General features: G+C 40.8%; 1 protein-coding gene across 9 annotated transcripts in view; it reads left to right on the forward strand.

Annotated features, from left to right (window-relative positions):
- LOC119479369 (protocadherin-15-like) overlaps window positions 1–26790 on the forward strand; it is a 331261-nt gene that overhangs the window by 275406 nt on the left and 29065 nt on the right. For 8 of the 9 annotated variants that reach the window (XM_037754884.1, XM_037754889.1, XM_037754892.1 and 5 more), the window contains 9 exons: window positions 206–315; window positions 1997–2137; window positions 5390–5517; window positions 11619–11849; window positions 13132–13220; window positions 14750–14926; window positions 15222–15440; window positions 17511–17519; window positions 19846–19956. In XM_037754884.1, coding sequence (XP_037610812.1) covers window positions 206–315; window positions 1997–2137; window positions 5390–5517; window positions 11619–11849; window positions 13132–13220; window positions 14750–14926; window positions 15222–15440; window positions 17511–17519; window positions 19846–19956 — 1215 coding nt within the window. Of the gene's footprint in view, window positions 1–205; window positions 316–1996; window positions 2138–5389; window positions 5518–11618; window positions 11850–13131; window positions 13221–14749; window positions 14927–15221; window positions 15441–17510; window positions 17520–19845; window positions 19957–25088; window positions 25805–26790 lie in introns of those variants that run through there. The other variant, XM_037754891.1, reaches the window with a different exon arrangement.

Here is a 26790-nt window from a genome sequence, read left to right on the forward strand (position 1 = left end):
TACCCTCTAAGTAGCTCTTTGAGTGTGAACGCTGTTTAAGTACACTTAAAGTCAAGGTAAAGTAAAAAATGTGGATGTGTTTGACTTATGTAACTCTCAGTTATATATAACTTGCCAATTTGCAGTCGACCCTTGAGAGCAACAGTCTTCATATACATAATTCATTTTCTTATCAGTGGATATTGATTGACTGATCCGTTCCCAGGTTTCCACCAGTGAGCGAGGAGGCTGCTGTTGGGATCCCGGTGGGAACCATCATGGCGGCTGCTGTCAATCAAACTATCATCTACTCCATCATCGGAGGCAACAAGGGAGGTGAGTTTACTTGGAGTGGGGCCTGTTGTGGAGTTGGCTGGATTCACTGGGTGTGACCGCCAATAAAGTGGCTGGTTCACCATTAAGTTATGTACGGATGCGAGTCCTGCATGTGCTTGTAAAAGTTTATGGATAGCATGAATGTAACGGATATTATGGCTAAGTTAAATTATTCTTTTTTTTGTTTTTTTTTAGCCATAACTCAACAGCTTTAGGTGCGTTATAACCACCATCTGGACTGGAGTAAGGCCTCCCTTGACTTGCATTTAGCCTGGGAAAACAAGACCTGGTCACATCGCAGGACGTGCGATGTCGGCAAACTAACTCAAACACGTCATGCTACAACTTTTTTTTCCCGCTTGATACAAAAGGAAAACTTCACTGTTTCCATTGATTAGGCCACCTACAGTCTAGGTAGGCCCGCCGCAGTTTCATAATGAACTGAAAATATTTTTACACTTCTCAACGGGTGTTGTCCATGCAGTCTGCCTGGGGGATTCAACTCGGCGGGTCAGGGTCGGCTGCTTGGCGTGGGAGGATTCCCTTGTGGGACCCTCTCCCTGCATTTCCTCCGTGGTGCAGCACCGCGACCAGCTCTAGTCGCCTTGGATAGGCACGGGGTGAAGCTGGCTCGTGGCTCTGGTCGTGAGCTTAACAGCCCCCCTCACTCAGACCTCGCACTTCCCGGGGCCGTAGACTTATGTTACATGTCCACAGCCTCCGTCCTTTCCACACTTCCCATTTATTGTCTATGCAAGCAGCCGTTCAATGCATACTGGTAGCATGGCGGTGCGATTCGAGAGACGGGGCGTCACATTGGCCGCTCCTCATTTGCATAAAGTTGAGGTCTAGGCTACTTTATGCAAATCAGGGTCCGGCATGACTTGCTGCCTCTAGGAAACTCCTGAGAAACTTTTAAACTAACCGTTGTCGATCTAAAATAAAGACAGATTCAGCAACTGCATGGCTTATTTCTCCCACAAAACTTTTTTTCAGAAACACATTTCGGTGAATTATTTTCGTGATATAAGAGAAGAAAGTTTCCAAACGAGCCGCAATGTTGGTTCCGGTTTAAAAGCTGGGAGCAGCAGCCCACGAGGGAAAGCATTCGTCCAATCAGGTGCCGAGTGCCTTATGCCTACTGGCAGTCCATCAAGCTCCTCCTGCTCGCGGCGCGACTCCTCAGTGCGTCACGGGTCTGCGTCGACCCACCCGACCTGTCTTGAAACATGGATCCCGTCTCATTTACCATTCTCAGTGGGTGTGACTTTTTTGCTGCGTCATCACCATTCACATCCAAACAACCGTGTTTATGATTAAATAATTTACAAGAGCACAAAATTCTTCATAGATCTAGTCACTTAATTCTACTCTCAAATTGCAACAGATTGATACAGTTAACTTTAAAATGTACAGAATTTTCTTCCGCCCCTGAGGGTGACAAATCTTGTATTTCTTTATATCGCAATACATGCTGCAGAAAAAAATACAGCATTGTCAGTTTTTCCCAATATTGTGTAGCCCTAATACACTATAAAACTTCCTGCTCACCATCCAACTGCTCTATACGAGAAAGTAAAAATAAAAAATCCCTCTGTCTTGACCTTTCTCTCCTTCATTTTGCTCTCTCTTTCTTTCGTCCCGCTCTTGCTGTCTGTCTTTATCTCTCTCGTCTCTCCAGGCGTGTTCGCATTAAATGAAACTACAGGAGTGATTTCCACAGCCAAGCCCCTGGACTACGAGGCCACTTCCACCTACGTTCTGAAGGTAGAAGCCGACTCCATGAGAGTGGTGTCCTCGAACCTCCGGGTTCCCTCTAAGAGTAAGTGCTCTGGTTGTGTTTATGAACTCTCCTCCGCAAAGATTTCAGGACTAACTTTTGACATGGGATTGCATCACCGCAGATTTCCGACATTTTTCTTCTCTCTAATTATACACGCGCACACTAAAGGATTAAAAACAGTGCACTACGTGACATTGTTAAGATATATACTTGCCACAGGCTTTAGCTTTCTCTGTTGCACATACATTTATCTCCCTCTCTTTATTCTCTCTGGAGCTCTCTGTACTTTTTCCCCCGTACAAGTTCTCCTCAACTCTTCACCTTGTCTATACAGTTAATGTCTTGGAAGACAAGCTATATTGTGCCTCGGCTGCTGTTGTTACCTTTCAAGCAGCCTTTTCCTCTCTCTCAGGTGTCTATCAAACCTGTAGGCTACACCAGCTTGTTGTCTTCACTGCTGCTGTTTTTGCACTTTTCCTCTGCCTTCTACATTTGTGTCTCACAGCTCTTGCTGATGTGCAATAATGTAACTGTCCAGACTTTATCTCTCACATATCAAACATGTTTGCACTGATCAAAGTGACCAAATAGAGCTGATGGGCAGCTCGGAAGATTGTCGATTTTATCTGTAAAGCTGTTCCCCGGTTACATCGGCACAGAGTGATCTGAGCAGGTCATGTCAGTGTTAAATTGTGCTGAACCTGCAGTAATCTAGATTATATCAGTCTTTCTTATTATTTATTTTTGTACTTTTCTCTTTCTTCATGCTGTCTTAACTTTCTTCCATTTCTGTCCTCATTTAAAAAGTTAAACTTCCTCTAGTTGCATGTGGGAGGAAACACCGACCGTTTTTATGGTTTTGATTGAAATTATAAGCAAAGTGAAAATAGCTTCAATTAGTCTCTCACTCTTTCTCCTCTTTTGTATTTCCTGTCTCTTCTCTCTGCCTTTTTCTAACCATCTGCATCTGCTAGTATTTCTCTCTTTCTTCCTTTTAAAAACTGCATTGTTCTTAATTGATGCTCGGCTCCCCAGGTTTCCCCTTTCTGCTTTAATTATAGGTGTTTACCACTCGCTTTTGTCATTTCATCCAGCTATTTGAATTTAACCACTCTGCAGGGATTAAAACTACAAATCATTGTAGTCATTAGCAAATCTCCTTTGATGATTTTTGGTACGCATTTCAATCAGGCGACAAATCAATAAGATTCTAACAATGTGTTAAATGGGTTTTTTAAACTCGAGTGATGGTTGGAATTGTAAATAGACATTTTGGTACAATGGCTGTTGTAGTTAAGCAGATTAATGTTTTACATCTGCTTGTTTTGTCTGCGTTTTTCTTTTTTACAGGCCAAAGTTTTGTTTTTTTCTTGGAGTAAGATTTGAGCAGTTCACAATCCTGGGAATTGTTCTTTCCTTCTGACTCATGATTCTCACTTTTACAACACAGTTTGGTTGATGTATTGTGTTGCAGTTGTACTTGGGTGTGATTCACAACTCCCTGTTTTGGCCAGATAAGAGTGAAAGTGAGTCATTCCATGTTGCAACAACTGAATATGAATGACTAGGGCTCATTGGCACAATGTTTTGTCCTGTACTGAATGTGTAGCTCGGGTGAATTACTGTTACGTTTAATCTATTTTCTGTCATTGAAAAATAGATTTCCCCATGCAGTGTGCATGTGTGTAATTCAAAATACCTCTTAAGGCCCTGACACACCAAGCCGACGGTCTGGCGTCGGACAGTTTGGGGTCGTCGGTGAGCGTCCGTCGGCCTAGTTTTTGCGGTGTGTCCCGCATCGTCGGCTCTAGTCTGTCCGTGTTGGAGGTTTTGGGCCGATTCAGCATGTTGAATCGGCGGCGACACCAGTCGGTGAGAGAAATCCCTCTGTTTGGCGGTTCAGCTTAAACGAATCAGTGCACGAGAAGAGAAACGGAAGTGAGGAAACGAGTAAATTCAAGAGGAAAAACACAGTTTTGAATGACACAGTCATTTTTCATCTTCATCTCATCTGATCATTCCAATACACAGATATGTTCACAGCGACATGGCCATCTGGAATGAAGCTTAGTGGTGAGTGAGAGTGGTGTGAAAATGGTCGACAAACGCTGCTTTGTTTCATGTATGTATCATAACAACGGCTTATATATCCGCAGACCTCGGTCTTCCGGTTTCCCTTTTTGAAAGACAAATACAGACTACCGCGACCTGCTGGTGTAGAGAGTTATGTCATCACACGCAGGCGCAGAAAGTACATGCTAACCGGCCGTCAGCTGTAGTCTTTGCGGTGTGTTCAAATGCAACTTGTCGGCCAAGACAAAGGTGACGTGAGGCGACACTACTTTTTTGATGTTGTGTTGGTGTGTCTGGGCCTTTACAGTTACAACTTGAGTCTTTTGACTTGGAAAGCCCATGATGTTGACTACAATGTTGTCAATGGTCATTACCAGTGAATATATCTCAAAAATCAGACCAGATGTTTCAGAGCAGGGTCACCTCGACTGCAGCATTCCTCGACATTCAGCCTTATATTTCTCACAGCACATATTCAGAATGTGTCTTCTACCAGCTCTGGAAGCTAACAGTCCTCCAGTCGTTACTCAAATACTCCCCCCCTATTAATAAATAATACCTAAGGATGCTTTTTCAGAACTTTGTAGCTTGTTTAGTCATTGCTATTTAATGTTGTAGAGAAATGCTTGAGGAAACCAGGCTTTCAGTATTTTCCGTTCCCCTTCTCATCTTTGTTTTCTCAAAATGCTGCTGATCACTTCATGGAAATGGGTTGTAACTGTGGCTGCGGATATTCCACTAGGAGAGGTGCTGCTCAATCATTGTCAGAGCAGTTTTACACTCGCCAACCTCTACAACCTCTAGAAAAGCAAAGCAACAGCAGTAGCAATTTAGACAAATAGTGTAGACATGTCGATATTATCGCCTACAAGGTAAGATAGTTATAGCTGCTGCAATTGTAATTCTTGTGACAGAGGCAGGCAATGCATAAGATATGGCTTTGCCTGCTGGGAAATGGAATGTTTACATTTGCAGGTCTGAACGGCCGCTGTTGCTTTTCTTGCCGATATGCGTTACAGGTTGGACTTACAGGTTCAGAACTGCAGACCTGAATCTGGTGGTTGGTTGTGTTTGTCCTTGTTGATTAATTTCTTGCATTTCATTGTTTGCTTTTTATCTCAAATACTGAATGTGCTTTACAGAAGAACCCTTTATCTTGTTGTAGCCATGCCAAAGGCAAAAGTGTATCATTAAATTGTGTCTCTGTGTGTGTCCTAGCCAACACAGCTAAGGTGATGATCGACATCCAGGATGAGAACGACCACCCGCCGGTTTTCACCAGACCTCTTTACATCGGAGGGGTTGCGGAAGATGCTAAAACATTCACCTCCGTCTTGCAAATACAGGTACAGACATACACACACATACATATACATCCAAGCGGCAGGGGGGTAGATAAAGTATAGGAACACGTGACAATATAATGTAATTAATGAAGTGAAGCCTATAGTACGCGCAAGTTCAGGCAGCCCAACTTGAGTCACCGCTTTACCCACATAGCACACTCCTCTCACTGCAACAAAGTCTTTTAATAATGGCGGTGTACTTAAGCCGCCAGTGATTTGCTCCCTGCTGCGTGCCTGCTGCCTCACCGCTCACCTGCTGAGGCTGCAGTCGTCACCACTGTTATTCATTTAGTATTTCAAAAGCCCCACTTCCACGCCTACCATCCACTCCCTGCTGTGAAGAGGTTGATGTTTCACGCCATCAAGCGTTCTCGCGTGGGCCTGCTCAGCTGCATTGAATGCACCGCATGACGGGGGTCACACAAGGTCACTTTCATTGATTGGAAATGAAACGTAACGTTAGGTCAAGCTTAACAAGGAATAATTCAACAACAACCGTAATGACGGCGGAGAACTCAATCGCATCGTGTCCTAACAGCAAGCGTTACGTCATGTGAACAAACCACGTACCTATCAGCTGTGCTCCTCATTTAAATTTTACGAATTAACCGTTTCTTGACCATTGTGGTGCTTTCAAAGCAAGCAACAGGAATAAATAGAAACGGGGCGTCTGACAAAAGCTCTATATTTAAACGTAAGTTTTGGCCAGTTTTGACAACCCTAATGTGAGTTGGCTGACTGTATTACAACTTTTTACACTTCAGTTTTTAATATTGTTGCATGGATTGCTTTGTATTTTAAATTATTTTTACTTGTCCCTTCTTCTGTTACCAGTTCCTGCTTAGAATAATATCCCTAATTTTCCCGTTAAACTCAAAATATTATGACTTGGACACAAAAGTAGTCTTGACAGCTTCCAGCTTTAATTCAGTTTAGCTCAGTATGATGGTGCTTACAGTGCCTGCGTGGATCCGTGTGCTTGTATTTGTGTTGTTTACTTAAAATGAAAATAATATTCAGTCCGGTAAGTAACAAGATTAACCGGTAAGATTATTCTCCGTCTGTCTCCCTCGACATCTACCTCTCTGTCTCTGTGAATTGATACATCTCTTTGTTTCCCTTTCTTTTCTACCTAACACGGGAGAATTTCATATCACTGTAAACAACTCAAGCGACGCGCGTATTATTAAAATGCCTTTAAGGACCCAAAATGGGTCACAGAGCTCTGAGAAGTAGCAATATGTTTTAATGAGCCTGGGTGCCACAAGAGACTCGGGCAGGGTCTCTGGCAGAAAAGTATGTGCTTTAATATTTTATTAGAGTTTTTAAGATCATTCTTAGATATACCTGCTTCATTAGATCATACACAGTGAGAGCGACAGAGAAGATGAGAGAATAAGGGGGAGCATGCAACAAAGAGTCATAACTTCAAAAGTGTAGAAAATGTGCTTTTCTCACTCATACATCTGGTACATCACATTATTATTCCTCTGCTGCAAACACCTGAGGGGTGGTGGTTTTGCATATGGATTTTCAGTGTCAAGGCTGGAGCTGGTTTACAGTAACCTGCTCTACAGTCGTCTGACCTCTTTAAATACTTGAACAGACTGACAAGAAAAACTAATAGCCTGCTCGTAGGTTCGATCACCACAGGGAGAGGGAATAGATGTGGAGATAGGAAGGAAGAGGGGAGGATTGATGGTTAGATAAAGATAACTGGCATCCTGCTGCGAGCAAAGCGACTGGGCAGAAGAAGGTAGACCTGCATGATTCATGGGGTGGATGAATAGATGGAGTGTCTATGAAGACGGACAGGGATGCTCGCGGCACGTTCGCTAACATTCAGATGAAAGAGTGAGTGAGACAAGAGGTTAGGGAAATGTGCATTTTCAATCTCAGTGCTTTCACTCAAGTAAAACTAATTCCATCACATCTGTCTGAAGCACGCACGTTGTCTTAATGAGTTTTTTTGTGAGTGTGTATATTTGTTATCTGTGTGTATTGCTTCACACAGGGCTGTCGTGACTTCAGAGTATACGTGCGGGAGTTCAGTCTTTTTTGTCCCTCAGAGGATGCCAGAACACAAATATTGATTGGATTGCAGATGAGTCTCACATTGGCAAACCTACTCTGCACCTCCAAAGATTATTTTGTTCTTCAATAACTATTTGTCACATTTTGTCAGCCTTTCCCCTTCCCCTTTTAATTACTAATTACAACCTTCCCTTTTAGTCATACGTTTAAAATATGATCGAATGTAATCGAGATTGTAGAACATGATGATATACGTTTGTGATGGCCATTCCCTTGCTCTATCATGTTTCATCAATTGTTGCAGCTATTTTTGGGTTGATATCATTTGTCACACGGATTTGGTGCTAAATTTAACCTTTTTCTTCCTATTGAGAATAGATTAAAATGATCAATAATCCGTCCAAAATACCACATTAACACACCAAGACCTTGAGGAACAACATAGAAAAAGCCATGCTGTGATTTGGTTTCAAAAACGTTCTGCAAGAATTGCATTTTTCGGTGATTGGATGACGAGCACCTCTGTTCTGGAAACTGCTCAGTAACCCCCTTATTATCAACATACCGAGGAAAGCCATTCCATTCTCTGAATGCTCTAGGTCTCTAGCCATAAAGTTTCATGAGGCTGTGATTATCCTAGAGGTCACAACAGGTAATTTTATACAGTGAAGTAAAGTTTCTAATGGTCTCACTGCAATGAAATGGCTACTATGGACTAAATGGACTTGCATTTATATAGCGCTTTTCTAGTCTTCTGACCACTCAAAGCGCTCTACACTACATGTCAGTATTCACCCATTCACACACACATTCACACGCTGATGGCAGAGGCTGCTAAGGTGCCAACTTTGCCAATCAGGATCTAATCTAAATACTCATTCACACACCGATGGCTATGCCTTCGGGAGCAATTTGGGGTTAAGTGTCTTGCTCAAGGACACATCGACATGTGACCCGGAGCAGCCAGGGATCGAACCACCGACCTTCCGATTGGTGGACAATCTGGTGGACAATCTGCTCTACCCTCTGAGCCACAGCCGCCCTAACTCAGCTCTCAGCTTTACAGTGATACCCAATTTATGTAATTCCAAGACTGTTTAGGGACCCTAGTATGCAGAAATATTCAAATTCACCATTTTAGAATAGGCAAACATAACACATTTATACTGCATGCAAAAGCTGCATGTGTCTTTGTTATGCAATCAGCACAGTGGGATCTGCATTTATCACAGTCTCTGTAACATCCAGCATCATAGCACGACTTTGAGAGCGCAAATACACTGAGGGGGCGCATCTCTATTGACTGAGTTAATCTTTGCATGTAAACTATTAATTAAAAATCTATAGAGTGTTTTTGAGAATCAATACAGTATCACAAATCATAATATTGCAATATTCTAAATTTTCAATATTTTCTTACACCCCTATCGTGGAAATTTCCAACTAACCAGCCAGATGATATTGCGTTTCAGCAAAAGGTGACCCAACTTTTTTCCCTTTTCCACATTTTTCGCCAGAGCCTCTGCCTTGGTTCCTCACAGTGTTTCTTATTGACATTAATGAGGAGGCTCTATTTTTTTCACACAAGGTTGTTGTCGGTCTGAACGTTGCCGAACTTACAGAGTGATTCAGTCATCTTGTAAAAATACTTTTAAATGAGTCTCAGGTGTGCAGCAGACTCAGAGTGGTTGCTTTAATTTTGGCTTCCACTTTGTTGATTTCCTTTCGAAATGGGAGAAATACTCGAGAGTGTACTCATGAATGTGCTGCAGAGGCTTCGCTTTCCAATTCAAATGTTACCCATTTAAATTCCGTAATATACATGTGTTAAATTGGACAGGCTCATTGCAAAATTGATATGGCAAGGAAGGCAAACAAGAATAAGACGAAAAACATTGCAACTCAAACTCCCAAATCTAAGATATTATTTTTGGGCTGCAACAGTTAAAACCTTCAACAATATGGATTCAGGATTTCTCATGTACACACTGGCTCAACATTGAAAAAGTTTATGTGTGAGCCCATGAAAACCGTGTGTTTTCTAGATGACCCCTTAAGAGAAACTCAAATGTGTGAATGGACTTGAGTGAGTCACAATCAATATTGGATTTATAAAGGATTTTTGTGAAATTATCTATAAACCATATAGATACAGCTGAAAAAGAATAGACAAACTTGTGATTAAATGTGACTATACAACCCGGTCTCACAGGAAGGCGTATATATAGCACAACATTACAACGACATTCCACGTGTCATGAGGATGCATTATATGCTTTTCCTGTGTCATTTGAACACCACGCAACAAAACTACGGTAACGTCCGCAGTTAGGTTTAGGCAACAAAACCACTTAGTTAGGTTTAGGAGAAAAGTCATGGTTGGGCTTAAAATGAATACGTAAACTAAGTAAAACACGTACAGAAACAACGTAGCATAAGTGTGGAAAACACGTCACAAACGTCCCCAATGTAACTCACAAAATAGAACGTCTTGACCACCAGTCTCCTGGTTGAAAGTCCCGTGTTGTTGGATCCGTGTCCACCTCCCCAACCTCCCACCATAAGCGGTCTTTTTTATTCTACGTCACATGCTCTGAGCGTAGCATATTTACACGGATGCGTTTACATTGCAGTCAGTACAGACTATGGGGCGTACAAATGACACGCCTAAATCAAGAAAGGCGTTCTTATTGTGCGCTAAATGCCTTGTGCATTATCGTGGCATTCATACGCCTATGATTGTATAAGTTGCTGAAACCGAAATTGATAAAAATGGGCAAAATACAAGATGGGAAAGGTTTTAAAAGCACCAGAATGTTTACAGCACTTGCTAACTTTGTGTAAGTACTTTGTCAATGTATTTATTTTTGAGGATACTGTAACTTAATGCACATCATGGTAAAAAACGATGTCCCAATTCCATACTACATCCTACTTATACTTTCTATATAATATACTGTTTTTGGAGTTGGCACACAAGAAATCAACATACATTACTGTCCAATCCTTATTTATTTCCTGGAGCTGTTTCACCACCATCAAGAAATATGAATTGTGTCACTTTTTCCCTAATTTGTATGCATGTGGATTTTGGACACAGCTATACTCTTTCTAGGTGCAATAGAAAATAATCAGGTCTGTACTCCACACCTGTGCTATTGCAGTTTAAACAGGTGGTTAATATTACTGATGTATTGCTGAAAAGATATCCTAACTGTGCCGTTCACCCACCTCTGCAAGTAAGAACACAAAAAATAGATCTATACATCTACTCTTCCCTCAGTCCTCCCTTATTCCCTCATCTTTCTATATGTATGCCTCCTTATTTCCTTTATTTCTCCTGCTTCCGTGTCCTTATTCCTTGGCCATAAGGGAATAAAAATGTTGTTTCTTGCTATCATAGCGTTACCTTTGATGTGGCGGGTGACTCAGAGCTGAATCTGTAGTCTATACTCCCGGCTCTTCTTGTAAAGACCCGGCAATAAATCAATGTCTGTCTTAGTGTGTGTGTGTGTGTGTGTGTGTGTCTGGACGTGAATGTGAGGTTTAAACGTTCGTGTGTGTGAGTGTGAATGAAGGCGAGACTTGATAGTTAGCCAGAATGACAGAACGTATGAATAGACCTGCATACAGCTCAAAGGCACCACTTTACCCCCCTACTGCTGATTCAGAGTACTGCATCAAACAACACCAACAAACAGCATGTTTCCCCACGCATGAGAAAACAAATCTAGAAAAAGCAACGATAATATATGGCCTTTTTTGTGAGTGACAAACACAAGACTAATCAATATACATGGCAGCGCTGCATATTAATCAGCTGCTCAAACACCTGGAATCAAACGATGAAGAGGCGGAGGGCTCATTCGTTATAATAATCATCCCACAACATAGAATAGAATTGATTATTCTGATGATTACAACAATGACTTGATCCCAGTGTTTTTGTCGATGATGATGATGATCATTATAACAGTGATTGGGATTATAATGATATCGTGTTGGTGTCGTGATGATGATTAGAATAATGACACTGTGTAGTGATTCTTATTTATCTCATGTTACAGGCCCTGGATAAAGACACTGGTAACTACAGCTCTATGATGTACCGGCTTATCATTCCCCCTCCGGCTGGTAAAGACACCAAAGATAGAAAAGACGGCTTCATCATCGAACCATACAGCGGCGTGGTGAAGACGGCGATCATGTACCGCAACATGAGGCGGTCGTATTTTAAGTTTGAGGTGGTCGCTACGGACAACTATGGTCAAGGACACAGCAGCAAGGCGGATATAGTGGTGTGTATATTTATATTTTTGACATTGATGGCAGGTTTATAATAACTTATAAATCAATTTTATCAATTTAATAGAATTTAATATACATTTTTAAAATCAAGGGCACTCGGAGAGCGCAGACCTCCACCATCTCGCAATGTTAACGAAAGTGAAAAATAATTTGTGTATCCACCCAGTGATTCTGATCCCATCCAAATTTAAACTGGACCTATTATGCTTTTTTTCAGAGTCATACTTGTATTTTGGGTTTCTACTAGAACATGTTTACACGCTTTAATGATCAAAAGATGCTTTATTTATCTCATACTAGCTTTGCTGCAGCACCTCTTTTCACTCTCTGTCTGAAACGCTCCGTTTGAGCTCCGGCCCCGCCCTCCCGAAAAGCTCAGTCTGCTCTGACTGGTCAGCTGGCCCACTCTGTTGTGATTGGTCAGCAGAACAAAACTCTTTGGACTCCGCTCCAGCTCCGTTCTAACTAGCTTTGTTTGAGGGCGTTCCAAACTAGCCGCTAGGCAGGTATTATGCAAATGTGCTACTTGGTGACATCACCACGTTAGGGAAGAAATGGCAGGACTTCAAGCGAGATGTTTCAGGCAGTTCAGGAGCAGCGTTTCTGCGGGGGAGAGTAACTCCCTTTGGTGTGGACTTTGGGCTTTGTAACTTTGCAGACCTTTTACATGCACAAAAAAACTATATAAAACACTAAAGGAAAGGGAAAAAGCACAAAAGCATAATAGGTCCTCTTTAATGGTTCTTCCTTGGCCCATGCTACACCCTTCAACCAAGTTCCATGAAAATCGGGCCCGTAATTTTTCCGTAATCCTGCTGACAAATAGACAAACAAACCAAACTGAGAACATTACCTCCTTATCGTTGGTAACGACATGATTTCATTTAATTGCAATGAGATTCATGTGGCTCCCAGAATGTCCTTAAAGCAGATACAAATGTGAAAACAAATTGTCCCAAGCTTGAAGCATTGTTGGATTGGAAACATTTTGTTTTTCCCAATTCAAACTTTTATTTCACTGGCGGAGGTTCCATTTGATAAGGTTTAGTGAAATAATTTATGGCTGAACATGCTGTTTTCAGCTCAATGCAGAAATTAGTTTATGTGTGGATTTTATTTCATTGCAATTTATTTATCTATATTGTATTTTATTATTATTTTTTTATTGTATTTGTTCCTTGTTGTGAAGCACTTTGTAACATTAAGAAAAGTTCTATAGAAAATAAGGTTTATTATTTATTTATTTTTTCTCCTTTGCCTTCTGTTGTGTAGGTGTCAGTCGTGAACCAGCTGGACATGCAGGTGGTCGTGTCAAATGTCCCCCCAACTTACGTGGAGAAAAACAAAGACAAGCTGCTCAAGTAATGTATATTATACTGTTTTTTATATAATATACTAGGGAAATCATCCATAGCATCAAGCTTGCTGTACTGTGTGAATCACTGAGTGATGAGAATCAAACTTAGAAATGTTGACAACATTTCAGTTCAACAAGTGATGTCAACTCTGCAAATAGATGTTGATGGACAGCTTCTCTGTTGAACCACTGAGACCCTGCTTACATAAAGCCTTAGACTTTGATGGACAGTTGCCCACTCATCTTGGAAGAAAAAAGTCTCTTCATATATTATAATACATCTGAATAAGTAACTTCATAGAATACTGATATATAGAGTTGAAATATGTCCATATGTACGCTGTCACTGAAAGTCTGAAAAGTCAGTAATAGTTCAAAAGTCACAGTTTTGTATTAGAGTGGGTGTATTAAAATTCAGTGGCTCCTCTATATTGATTCAGTTATGGTGTGTCTCCATAGGAAGGAGTGAAGCTGTAATTGCTACCATGGGGAAATCAACAAGACTTGATAAAGAGCATAAAAACTTGTGTGTTTAAAAATAGTGTTTTTACCATAATGAAGTGTCCTAGTAAGAATGAAGCTCCGAGTGCTTTGTTGAACTAGAACCCGCACTGGGACTGTAGCAGGCACCACAGCTAGACCACAATGCACCCTGTTAATGCAGTAAAAAACAGACCAAGCTGTGGTTACAGATGTAGTTTATCTTTATATTGTGCACGTATTTTTGTCCGTATTGAGGTTTAAAGTCATCCAGATCTGTGTGTGTGAATATGAGGACATATTTTTGGAGGAATGTTTATTAGGATAAATCTCCACAATGGTGATTTTTGAAATTTTCCACCAGTCTCCTTTGTAGTCCTCCCCTGTCCTCTGTCTCTTGAAGCCAACACACACTATTTAAGATATTCCTTGTTGCTACGCTCAGAACATTTGGGGCTCGAGCCCTGAAAAAAATGACCTTATCAACACCGCAGTGGCGGCTTAAATGGGAGATACTCTGACTTTGCTCCAATGCAGCTTTCAGGAATTTGCTTAAATCAAGTAATAGTATCTCGCTCCACAGTCTGCCAAATGTATTTTTATTCATTTGAAGAAAGGCAGCGTGCTAATACGAAACACAAACTGCATTATTCATTACTTGATATGATAGTTCTGCCATGTACACAGCTCAGTCAGGTTGCTGCTTTCTTGTGCCTCACGAACACATAACTTGATAATGATGTTTTAAAACACTTACCCTTGTGTTTTTCTACCTCACTCTCTCTCTCTCACACACACACACATGCACACACCTGTAGGACAGTTCCTCCTGTGAGCAGGTGTTTCAGCGGGGACAGAAATCAATATTTCACAGCACAAGTCTGCCTAGCTGACATGATGAAAAAACATGTGTGTTGTTTTGTTTGTCTCTTTGGTGTGTGTGTGTCCACAGAGGTGTATTTTTGCATATTTACGTTATTGTGTGTCGGCCATGTCGGTATCCTGAACGAGTGTGATCCCGTCAATCAAAATGCATTATTCTTTAATCCTCAGAATTTTGGAACGCCACGTCCAGGAGCAGATCCCGGGAGCAAAAGTTGTCGTGGAAACCATCGGGCCCAATCGCCATGGCGATGGAATGGAGCAGGAAGACTACACCAAGTCGGACCTCATGATTTATGCCATCGACCCGCTGACGAATAGAGCTGTAGCTAGACAGGAGCTCTACAAGTAAGAACTTTGCCAACGGATCCATGAAATGGCAGCTCTCCAAAATCTGTATATCATAAAATGCGACAGGACCTAACCTAAATTACATCGCAATTAAGTATTTCCTAATTTAACTGGCCTCAATTAATTTCTTGGAGTGCTGCCATTCACACAAGTTTCCCTGTATTTTTGTTGAAAACAGCTTAGCCAATCAAGAAAAAAAAGTTCTTGCTAAGTTTTGTCAGTCTTAGTATTAAAGTTTTTTTTTGCCAAATATACATGGTGTCAGTTACGTCATTGTGTTTCTCACACCAAGGTTTCTTGATGGTAAACTCTTGGACATCAATAAAGAGTTCCAGCCCTTCCTCCCTCCCGGCGGACGGATCCTGGAGATCCGAACCCCTGAAGTGGTGACCAGCGTGAAGAAAGCTGCGAATATTGTAGGCATCACAGAGGGGGCGCTGTTGGCTCTGGCAGTTATTATCATTATCTGCTGTGTCCCCGCCATACTGATCATCATCTTCACCTACAAACAGTAAGTAGGAATTATGTGTAGTATTTCTTACAGTTTTGGAATAAAAGTGGCTCTTTAATCTGGGACAACGTGGACTCAATGAGGCTGTAGGAGCTTACTGTTCCTCTGATTGGCTTGTGTTATGAAATATCCAATACTTCTCATGAAAAGACCAAAACCAACAGTGAGCTGATCCCACTAACAATTATTGCTTTTGTATCCAAAGTCTGATATAAACCTTTTCAAACTTGACAACATTAAATTCGAAATAGGGCGCTTTATATTTCCTGTTAATGCAGAAGCTGACAGGAAGTAAACTTGGACCAAAGCTGTTGCCCTAGCAACAGAATGGCAATGAAAAGGTCTAGAGCTTCGTTCAAAATCGCACACTATGCACTACATACTCAATATGTGTGCTATCGTTCCACATACTTTTGTGTGAATAAACAGTAGTATGCATCTTTTCGGACGCACTGAGCAGTAATTTACGTCGTCACTTCCTCAGAGCCTCCTTGTCTGTTGGAGATGCGTAACCATGGTAGCCCGCGCCAACCTCAGGTGACCAAAAACGAGAGTTTGTGAGAATCAAAGTCTAAATTAATTTAAAATATATATCACGCCTATCAAAGTGAAATCTTATACTTACAGTTAAATTGAAGCGTTATTCATGTTACAGAGCTGTCCGTCAACGTCCGTTATGAATGTTGACGTCCCTACCGCATCATATTGTGGGATATTTATGCCGCCATAGTGCCCAGTGTTGCATACTGTAATATTTCACCGGAAATAGTATGCAATTCACACACTATTGGTTTCATACTAAGGTTTCGGACATACTAAAATATCTCACATACTCTTTTAGCGTACTAAATAGCATGTTCGTATGGAATTTCAAACGCAACCTATCTTTCCTCTGCGCCATAGACGTCCATTGTTGTACAAAATCTAGTAAAAACCCGTACTTTAGCCACACCTTTGCACTGATGAATGAACACGGACACTGTAGTGCATTTTAAATCAATCCTACATACATATTCTTTGTGGTGTCATAAATACTCACTCGTTTACCAAATGTGTGTTGATCCTCAGCTGAAAATAATGTCCAACAAATGCAGTAGTTACTCCTGTTTGAGTAACATTTACTAAAAACAACAACTGTTTCAGGATATGACTTTCTAAAGATTTCCTGTCCTCACAAGGAATGAGCTTTCAGCTTCTTGCCACTGGAAGGTTAGGGAGGTTGAGATGTATTGAGAGACAGACTAACAAATGTGTCGGACTTTACCAAATATCAGCCGCCCGTCAATACCCAACCTTCTCCTTTTCTTTTTTTTTACGCTCCATGTCCATGTTCACTTCTCCTGCATGCCTTGTTAGGTGGATCATAGTGTGAACCCCATAGGCAGCTATTAAATCCATCGCATTCCAACATATTTCTGGGTCATTTTGGCGCTTATAATGTATACATTTAGGTCTTCAAAACATGTCGGAGGATTGGACTTTAAATAGGAATGCTAACAAAGATAACAAGTCATTTACAAAACGTATGAATTTATTTTAAGAGACAGTCAGAAAAATAGACAAAGCTGACAGTCGCTCCCGCAGGACGTCCTCTGGCGCTATTTATCATTTTATCACCTGGGCCAGTCACCTCCCCAGATGATTCAGCATGGCAGCCTGTCCCACTGTGCCAATTCTAATAGTTTGTTTAGCTAACCACCGTGAAAGTCTATTAATTTTAACCGTCTCCCAAACAGACATAAACAAGCGCACACACACACACACACACATAAACTGGATCACTGCATTTTGGAGAGCGCTTCTCATCCTGCTGGGAAAGAGAGACAAATAACAACAGACTGAGGAGGAGAGGAGATTTGAATGAAGAAAAACAGAGTAGCAATCATCAGCGTAATAATCAGTAGTCTCTGTTGCTAAATGACTGTAATGAAGATCAATTGTCCAACTGAGTTGTAAATTACAATAAGTAAACCTGGCTAACAAGAGGTACTGTGTGATTTATGGTTCTAATAACAACTAATCTTTCTCTCTCTTTCTCTTTCTCTCATCTGCTGCATCTATCGCCACCAGATTCAAGGAGTAAGTACTGCTTTCTTATTCCCCGTGCTCAAATATTAACGTCACGGCTGTCTTAAAACACATCTCATTGTGATTAATGTGTTGACTTTCATTGTTCAATGAAATGGATGAGATCGGGAAGGGCGATGGGACAGAAAGGACAGCAGACAATCAAACAAATGAATCCTAAAAAAACATGAAATCAGTAAATGTCAAAGACTGATGCTTTTATTAGATTATGTCTTAAGGATGTCACAGTGAGGGAAATTTCCCACCGCTTAATAAACTTGTGACAACACCGGTATAGAGTACGGTCTAGACCTGCTCTGTATGAAAAGCGTCTCGAGATAACTTCTGTTATGATTTGACGCTATATAAAAATAAATTGAATTGAGTTGAATTAAACCGGTGTTACAGATTACACCTGACATTTCACAAGAAAAGATGACACTCAATGTATGTAGAGCGCTTACTTTGATCTTTAACGTTGGATGGCTGTGTGTCTGGCCTCTCCGGTCGAGTTTTCGCTGCGGGGCCGCAGGCTTCCACCAAGTGCCACTGCGTCATGCACATCGGCTGTGACCGCTCTGTCCTCCACCTAATAGCATTGGGTATAAATCCAAAATATTGCCAAATAGGCAAATAGGCCCATCCCGTGTGTGTGAAATATGACTCCTGCTGTACTGAGCAGACACTTTCACTTTGAGTTTGTAGTGTTTGTGGTCTTGATAAGTGTCAATAACACGGCGCTGATACGTGAAAATGAACTAAGTGGGTTTATTTCTATGAAAAAAGCAAAACATTGGTGGGGGCAGTAGTTAAGCAATGTAATCAATGTGTGCCCGAACACCGACTACTGCGACAAGCCTAATATGTCTGTGGTCATGAGTCCAGGTCACGATCATGTTGACTGGACAAGGATAGCAATGCCAGTTGGTTACGCATGTCACAGATCATCAACACAACATTTGAACGCTTCGGGACATACATGAATAAAACAGGAAGTGAACATGTTGTACCAGGAATTATATGTTTGTTGTTTCCAGCCTGTTGTCCAATTCCACCAGCACTGTCAGGTCCTTTATAAAGATAAAGAAAGCAACTAGGGAAATTCAGTGTGCCATTATGTTGTAATTTCTACTTTTGGCCACAATCAACACTGTTCTGCATACTGTGTGTGGTACAAAGTCTGTCATGTAGGGAGGCATATTAAACAAATGACCATGACTCATACTTTTATATATACAGTGTTCCAAGTCAAGACACAAATACTCAGGATACCACTGACTTAAAGGCCTTTACACACCAGAGGTGTTTTTTTGATGCGATTAATTTGCACGTCAATTTATTTTTCAAACTGTTTATTTTGTCATGAATACTTTCATGCAGAATGTGAACACTGACAAAGGCAGCACAGACCAGACATCATCCTTCTGTTCTATCCTTTCACAATAAAAGCCCTAGACATATGATATTCAAAGGCGGGTATTTTGCATTTTTCGTGGCGTTTATTTGGCACACCCCCGGTGTGTAAAGGCCTAAGAGTCTACAGCAATGCTAATAGCTCTGTGAGGTTGTACAATGCGAGAAACATGCTCACAATGACAATGTAACATGCTTGTGTTTAGCAGGTATAATGTTTACCATGTTTACAGTCTTATTTTAGCGTTTCAGCATGCTAACATTTGCCAATTAGCAATAAACACAAAGTACAACTGATGGGAATGTCATTAGTTTCTTAGGTAACAAACCAAATTATGGGATAAACTGAAATCATTTGACCTGACGACGGCCCTAGAGGAAAACTTCATCAGTTCATCCTGAGCGGGGCAGGAATGTGTACAAAATGTCATGTTGATCCATCCAGCACCTGTTGAGGCATTTCACTGAAAAACAAAAATGTCAACCTCATTGTGGTGCTAGAGAAAATGTCAGGGAATCACCAAAGTCAGTAAGCTCCATCCTCTGGGAAGCATCAATGGTTGTACAACATTTCATTGTAATTCATCCAATAGTTGTTCAGATATTTCAGTCTGGATCAAAACGGTGGACACACCGACTACACACACACACACACAGAGAGAGAGAGACATACATTTTACTACACTATACTGTGGTACAATGTACCTATATTGTATAATGTGAAAATACACACATTGTTAATACTGCCAAATGTTAAAACATACACAAATAAATGAGTAGTTGACATGAGGACAGAGATAGGGATGGATGAACCAGAGTTGTAACCCCCTTACCCTGATTATGTCCATATCATTACCTCCTAAGGTCGGGATTTTACTCTAACTTTAGATAAACTAACTCTGTGTTTCCTCTCCGCTGGGTCCAGGCGCCAGGCAGAGTGTGCCAAAACAGCCCGTATCCAGATGGCAATGCCAACGGGCAAACCAGGGGGAGGAACCGCCAACAACCTGTATGAAGAGCTGGGTGACAACGCCATGTAAGTGAAGTGTGAAAGTGGCAAAAGAGCCAAAGCATGTTGTATTAGCTCACATTTCTATGGCTGGTAAACTTCAGATTTTAGCAGTGTGCCTTTTCATTTTGTGGTATTAACACATCCAGACATTCCCACAATATTACACCTCCCTACATTTTAACTATCACTATGGGAAATACTTCTGCAAATATACTTTGATTCCCTACAGACCAGAGCTATTATTCACATTCCTATTTTCCCAATTTCATGTCTTTCATGGACTAAAATTGAGAAGATAATGCTGAAAAATAACACTAGGTTACTGGAAATAAAAGGGAAAATGAGCATTAACAATAGGGAAGATAACATGAACTAAGAAGACATTTCAGTTGTGGTTCAGTTTCAAGACATGGAGCAATTTGGGATATCATGACAGCTTCTTCACACTAAAGTAGAGGTAATTATTGTCATAAAATGTCACAGATATTGTATAAATTGGGACCATTGACCACACTCACAACCAAATGTTGAGGTGCAAGAGGAGCAGGAAGACATAAACAACACTCTCAGGTCTAATGCAGTTTGAATACTTAATGAAAAAAACAACCTTTTGATATCTACAGTATGACGTCTGTGCTATGTCGTGTAACACACTTGGGGAAATGCAGTTCAAATGATACTTGGTAGTTTTGCCAACATCCAAATACAAACAGTAGGAATTTCTACAGATACCACATATCACAAAATATTATCATTAATGAATACTGAGATCAATAAGGAAATGAAAATACCAACAACATAAATCCATATAAGTAATGCATAGGGAGGTAATGATACATCGATCTGGAGCTATATATCGATTCAATGATTAACGATCCAATATCATCTATGCAAAGTGAAAACATTGATATTTATTGTCATCTTTATATAAACGCCTTTATTTTGAAATTTTGAAACTTGTGATTTACACCCCTAGTAATAAGTGATCACAACATGAAGATGTTTGTAGTGCGAAAACAAAATGCATCTGTGAAAAGTTGCACAGCCAAATCAAACGTCCTTCATATATCCTTATATACAGTAGTGATTGAATTTATTTCATTACTTGTGAACGTGTTCACCTTGCGAGGAAACAAAACAGCTTTAATGGGGAAAGTGAACTGTTGGTGTTCTCTGGGTCACTGATTGGCACACATCTACATCATGGACAGACTTGTTCAACAACCATATTTAAAGGCCTGCCAGAAAAAGCCAGCAATTAAACTAATTGGTGAAAGTTTTGAGCCAGTTTCATGTCAAACTGATAAATGATAAGACGACTGTGCTCACTCAAAATGGCAGTTAGTTTCAGCCTGTGAAGGCTCTTCTTGAACATCTAGATGTAGATTGCTCAAACTATATATTGAAAATTTTAAGTGAATTATACATGAAGTGTCTTTGAAGTCTGATTGAAGCATGCTGAGGTTTTTCTTCATTGACCAGTGACGGCAACTCAAACACACCCGCTCCGTGAAAATAAAACTTGTTGATTGATCCCACTTGAGTTGCTTTGTTGAACTTTCCCAAATCACTCCTAAGCTTGGAGCCCTCGCAAGGAGTTATCGGCCGAGTTAAAATGTCTCTTAGAACAGCTTTAGACTGTTGTGAATGTGGCTTTTATTGTGGTCTGGGGACATGTTCTTTCCTTCATTTCACATTTTGCAGTGGCTAAAGAAACCGACATTATGTAGAGACGACATTATGCAGAGCCTTTTAACCCTACATCAAACTAGCACCAAATAAAGATCTGATTTTTTTGAACGCCTCAACAGTCGTAGATAAACCCTGCCATTTTATCGTCGCAAAGTTCAGCGGCATGCAGCTCTTTCCTTGTCAGTTTCCTTGTTGTAATGTCAATGTCCTCGCTATAGAAAAGATAAAGTGAAGGTCGACAATCTGCTCACAGAAGCACATTGACTTTGAGTGCAGCCTCTCAAGTTCACTTCAAAAAGTTCATCGATTGCTGGCTTTGAATAAAACAGGAAATATAAAAGTCCTCCAAATGTATCCTCTCAGAATGAGTATTCGAGTTTATTGAATATTTGCTTTGTAAGTATGTGTAAGTGTTTGTTTTGAAATTCTACTGTTCCCGATCATAAGGCCGTGGACCATGGCCAGCAAATTGAGGCAATATAAATAAGCTTTGTGATTATGATGAAATTACTTTTACTTTTTATTAACCCCTTTCCATTTCGCCTTCTTTTTTTAGAGGAGTAGGGGTGGGGGACAGGGGATGTTTAGAGTTAGATAAAAAGTCAACAGTAGATGTCACATAGAAGTGGTGTACATCATCTGAAAGCTGGAAACCTGAAGATTAATTTGAAATGCAGCTCAGCCCTGTGTGTCAAATTGTTGATGATCAATAATCCCTCCAAAATACAACATTAACACACCAAGACCTTGAGGAACACCGTAGAAAAAGCCATGCTGTGATTTGGTTTCAAAAACTCTTGACACTTGAAGATTTCTGCAAGAATTTTGCATTTTTCAGTGATTAAATAGTGAACACTTCTGTTCTGGAAACTGCTCAGAAACCCCCTTATTGCCAACATACCTAAGAAAACCATCCATTCTCTGAATGCCCTAGGTTTGTAGTTTGTGAATGTAAAGTTCCATGAGGCTGTGATTATCCTAGAGGTCACAACAGGTCATTATATACTATGAGGTCAAGTATGCAGAAAGACTCAAATACACCATTTTAGAATAGGCAAAAATACCACATGTATACTTTATTCAAAAAGCTGTTTTTGCCACAAACTGCATGTGATTATCATAAAGTAAACTCGTGGGGAGACTCCTGGGTACCCATAGAAACCATTTTCATTCACATATCTTGAGTTCAGAGATCAAGGGACCCCTTTGAAAATCGCCACGCCAGTTTTTCCAAAATTTAGCGTAACTTTGTAGCGTTATTTAATGATCTTCCAGACAAGCATGACATGTTTGGTACCAGTGGATTCCTTCAGGTTTCTAGTTTCATATGATATCAGTGTCTTCACTCTAGCTTTAAAACTCAGCCCGTAATAACCTCTGAAAGACAGAATAGCGGCCGGACACGCCAGAGTTTTACGGGGTTAATTCTGTCCCAAATCTCAACTTCTGAAAGTGCTGACTCTACTCTATGCTGCCTCAAAAAGTTCCTTTTTTTATTTAGTTGTATTCTCTTCACCACTTACTGCAGCTCCCCCATTTTTGTTCTTCATCTTCTCGCAAATTTACTTTAATTTATCCTCTTGCCAATTTCTGCTGGTTTGACATGTGTTAGTTTGGTTAAACAAGAGTCCAATAGTGACTGTATGTACAGACGCCGTATTAACTTTTTTTTATTTATCTGAACCACACACTCACTCGTTCACTCGAGGCAATGCACAGAGAGTTCATTTATAATTCCTTACTGGAGCGTTAAGAAGAAGTTGAGAGGAACTCTTATCAGCATTACATGCATCACCGGTTCCCTGTCTGTCCTTGATATGCCTCCCCACTCCTATTAACATGAGAGCAATTCATATGCAAGATGGGAGCAACTATCTCCAAATGACAACAAGGGATTTCCGTGTGTGTCCGTGTGTGTGTGTGTGTGTGTGTGCGTGTGCGCGTGTGTGTGTGTGTGTGTGAGACTAACCAACCCAAATGATCCTTTGAAAAATGTGTGCGGAAATGAACTTGGATATGAGATAATTGAAATAAATGCAGCCCGTAATTTATAAAGACCACCTTGGGCGATAATTAATTCTATTGATAAGCTGCAGAGCATGTTTAATTGTGGTGGGGAGGGTCTTTTCTGTGTGTTGGTGTGCGTGTGTGTGTGCGTGTGTGTGTGTTCTCTATCTTGTAGAGACAAAATAATCCCTAAAGAGTATAAAACCTGGAAAAGTGCAAAAGTTTGCACATTCATAATTAAAGTCCATTATCAAACTGCTCAGTAGACGGATTTTTGGAGGCATTATTTTTCTTTTAATTACCTTTGGCTGTTCTCTTGACAGGCTTGGGTTTTAATGTCTGTTTTCAATTACCTATGAGAAATTAAGTGTTCTTTAACGTATTATTAGCAGCACATTAAATGAAGCATGCTTTTTAAAAGTGAAAGTGAAAGTCATGTTATATAGCAACACAGCACATGTTATTGTCATTTGTCACTTGTGCTGTGTAGCAATTATACACATCTAGCAATAACTAGATGTATACCGTATAATATGCCTTCCTATTTAATATGTTCATAGCAACATTTACTGAAGTTATCCCCAAATATCGAGTTTTACCCGTAAAGTTTGGCATCGCGCCAGTTATTGTTTATCAGCTGTAGCATGCCAGTCAGTTTAGCCTGGTTAGCCAGGTTAGTTAAGTTCAACTGAAAATGTTTGTGTCAAACTACGTGCCGACATTCTTCAACTGAAGTTGCGTATATCTGTGGATGCACCGCAAACATTTCATTTACGACGGCATCACTCAAATGTGTCGATTAGCGTAACGAAACAAAAACGGACTGTACGACGAGTCCGTCTCCCCCACTGCAGATTCAGACCGCGTCAAAGTAACTAATCGCTGCGTATATGCGACCACACTCGATCGTAAACAATACCGAATTAAAACTTGATCGAGCCCTGCTACAATGTGCGTTCAAGTGTGCATTTTAGTCAGTCTTTTGTGCCTGCCCAGCCCTGTAAACCAGCACAAGCTGCAGTTCAGGAAGGACTGCATTCTGCAATTACGTTTCTGTAATTACAGATTTTACAGATTTGCTTTAACTTCTACACTCAGTGTAGTATCTTTAATATCTAATGGTTTTTACCAATGTTTTTTAATCTTATAGCATAATGATAACCACAGTGGCACTAAGAAATTAATGAGAAATACTCTCTCTTCTCTCAACAACTGATATCAGAGTGTTAATGTACGATGTCTTTACCCGTTGTGGCCAAAAGTATATAGTTTTCATTCTATAAGGCATACTGTATGAATCTTTTCTACTCTTTTCTTTCACAACTTTGAACATTTTTAACATCATTCTGTGTTGTCATTTCATCACTCTGCTTTTCCTGTTCCTCATGTCGACTGATGCATCCATCTGTCCATCTTCTCTTGTTCTCATCCTTCCACCTTTTATCCATGACTGGCAGACAAAAGTGAGTAGGATGCTGAAAATTGCTTCACATCTGTGACTAGTTTGACACTACGCTGTGACAGTTTGCTTGCCTCAGTTTTGTGTTTGTGTCTGTGCTTGTCAGTGGTGACTCTTGTTGTATATGCGCAGGGTAAGTTGTATCCCTCGGTAGATCAGAGAGCAACGTTGTGTTGATTGAAGGTTGATTGTGGCTGATCAGTGATGAATTAGAGCTTAAGTAAAGTTGACTCAGCATAGAAGTAGCCCCGCTATGTGTCATGAAGTACCAAGAGTCTGCAAGAGTTTCAGTCATAAACTACAAAACACCAGAGATTTCACAGATTAGTGCACCTTCAACCAGAGAGGATATAATCAGTCTTTTGTCGGAAGGAAATCTGCAAACTCTCAGAACTCCATGACACGCCGTTGTCTACCCTTGCCCCAACAGATCTGGCATTGTTTATAGTCGTGATGCAGTAGCGTCTTTTGTAGCGTACATAAAAATCTATTTGCATTCTTTTCCTTTGTGTTTCAAGACTATTTTTTAGTGCTCCATCTCTTGCCCCTCTGGTAAAAACAGCACAGAAAGAAAAATGCCGTTACCTCTTTTAAGATCCCTTTTTCCATTTCCTCTCATCCCTGTCCTCATTTATCTCTTAATGTGAAGTCTCTTTTCATTTCATTTATCAAACAGCTCTAGCAGACGTTTTATTGTTTTATCCTCTTCTCTACCATTATTTATGTATCCTTCTGTTGTCTCTATCTCTTTATAAAACATTTTATTTAACCATTCTGTGCATTACTGCTCCTTCATTTAAATTTCACTCAGTCCCTATCTCCCTCTTCCGTTTAATTTAGCTTCGATTTATATTATAATCTTTCCAGTTCACGTTACCCTCCTCTCCCTCATGTTATATCTGTAATCCTTTATTATCTCTCCCTTCATTCCATCTTTTTCTTCTCGATGTTCTTCCATGCATGTACCAGTCGGTCAAACCACAGTGGTGTTGGTGGGAGTGGTGGGAGTTTGGATGAAGGCGATCGCCAACGCCTGATCTCAGATTTTGCCGAGCGAGCGATCGCTGCTCATCGTCAGTGCGTTGCTAACGGAAGGGTGCTCAACAAGCTGCCCAAGTCTGAGTCCAACATCACTTTTCTCTCTGATGAAAACCCCCTGACTATCAAAAACCCTATCTACCACGAGGATGGGACTTTGAGTAGCCCAGCGACTCTTGGAAGAAGCCAGAGGAGAAGAGACCTTCTTGGGAATTTCTCCCCTTCCAGGAAAGGTCTTCGAAACGCCTGGCTGAGGATCAGCTCCTCTGGAGGAGATGTGGGATTCGGCGCGTACAGTGGCAGCGACAGTGGATGGGGATCTGGGGGTGGACACAGCTGGACTCTCCCTTCAAGGTTACATCGGAGAGACATGTATGACGCTTTGAGACGCCAAGTGGTTATGGATCCCGTTCAGTGGGAGCTAGAGCTTCTAAAGGCCGAATTCAAGGAGAGCAAAGATGCCGGTCTGGATTCAGGATTTGACCGTGGGCTGGATTCAGACTTAATGGGAAGCCCAAGTCTGGAACCCAAGTTGACAGTCAAAGAACAAGCCAGACAGTTTGAGCAACAGGCGCTCCAGGAAATGAGGCAAAGGCAAAACAGAGAGTCACGAGGATCTTTGTCGTCTGATATCATACTTGCTATTTTCCCGGAGTCTCCTC

The sequence above is a fragment of the Sebastes umbrosus genome, chromosome 20 (genome assembly GCF_015220745.1).
Source record: "Sebastes umbrosus isolate fSebUmb1 chromosome 20, fSebUmb1.pri, whole genome shotgun sequence".
NCBI lineage: Eukaryota > Metazoa > Chordata > Actinopteri > Perciformes > Sebastidae > Sebastes > Sebastes umbrosus.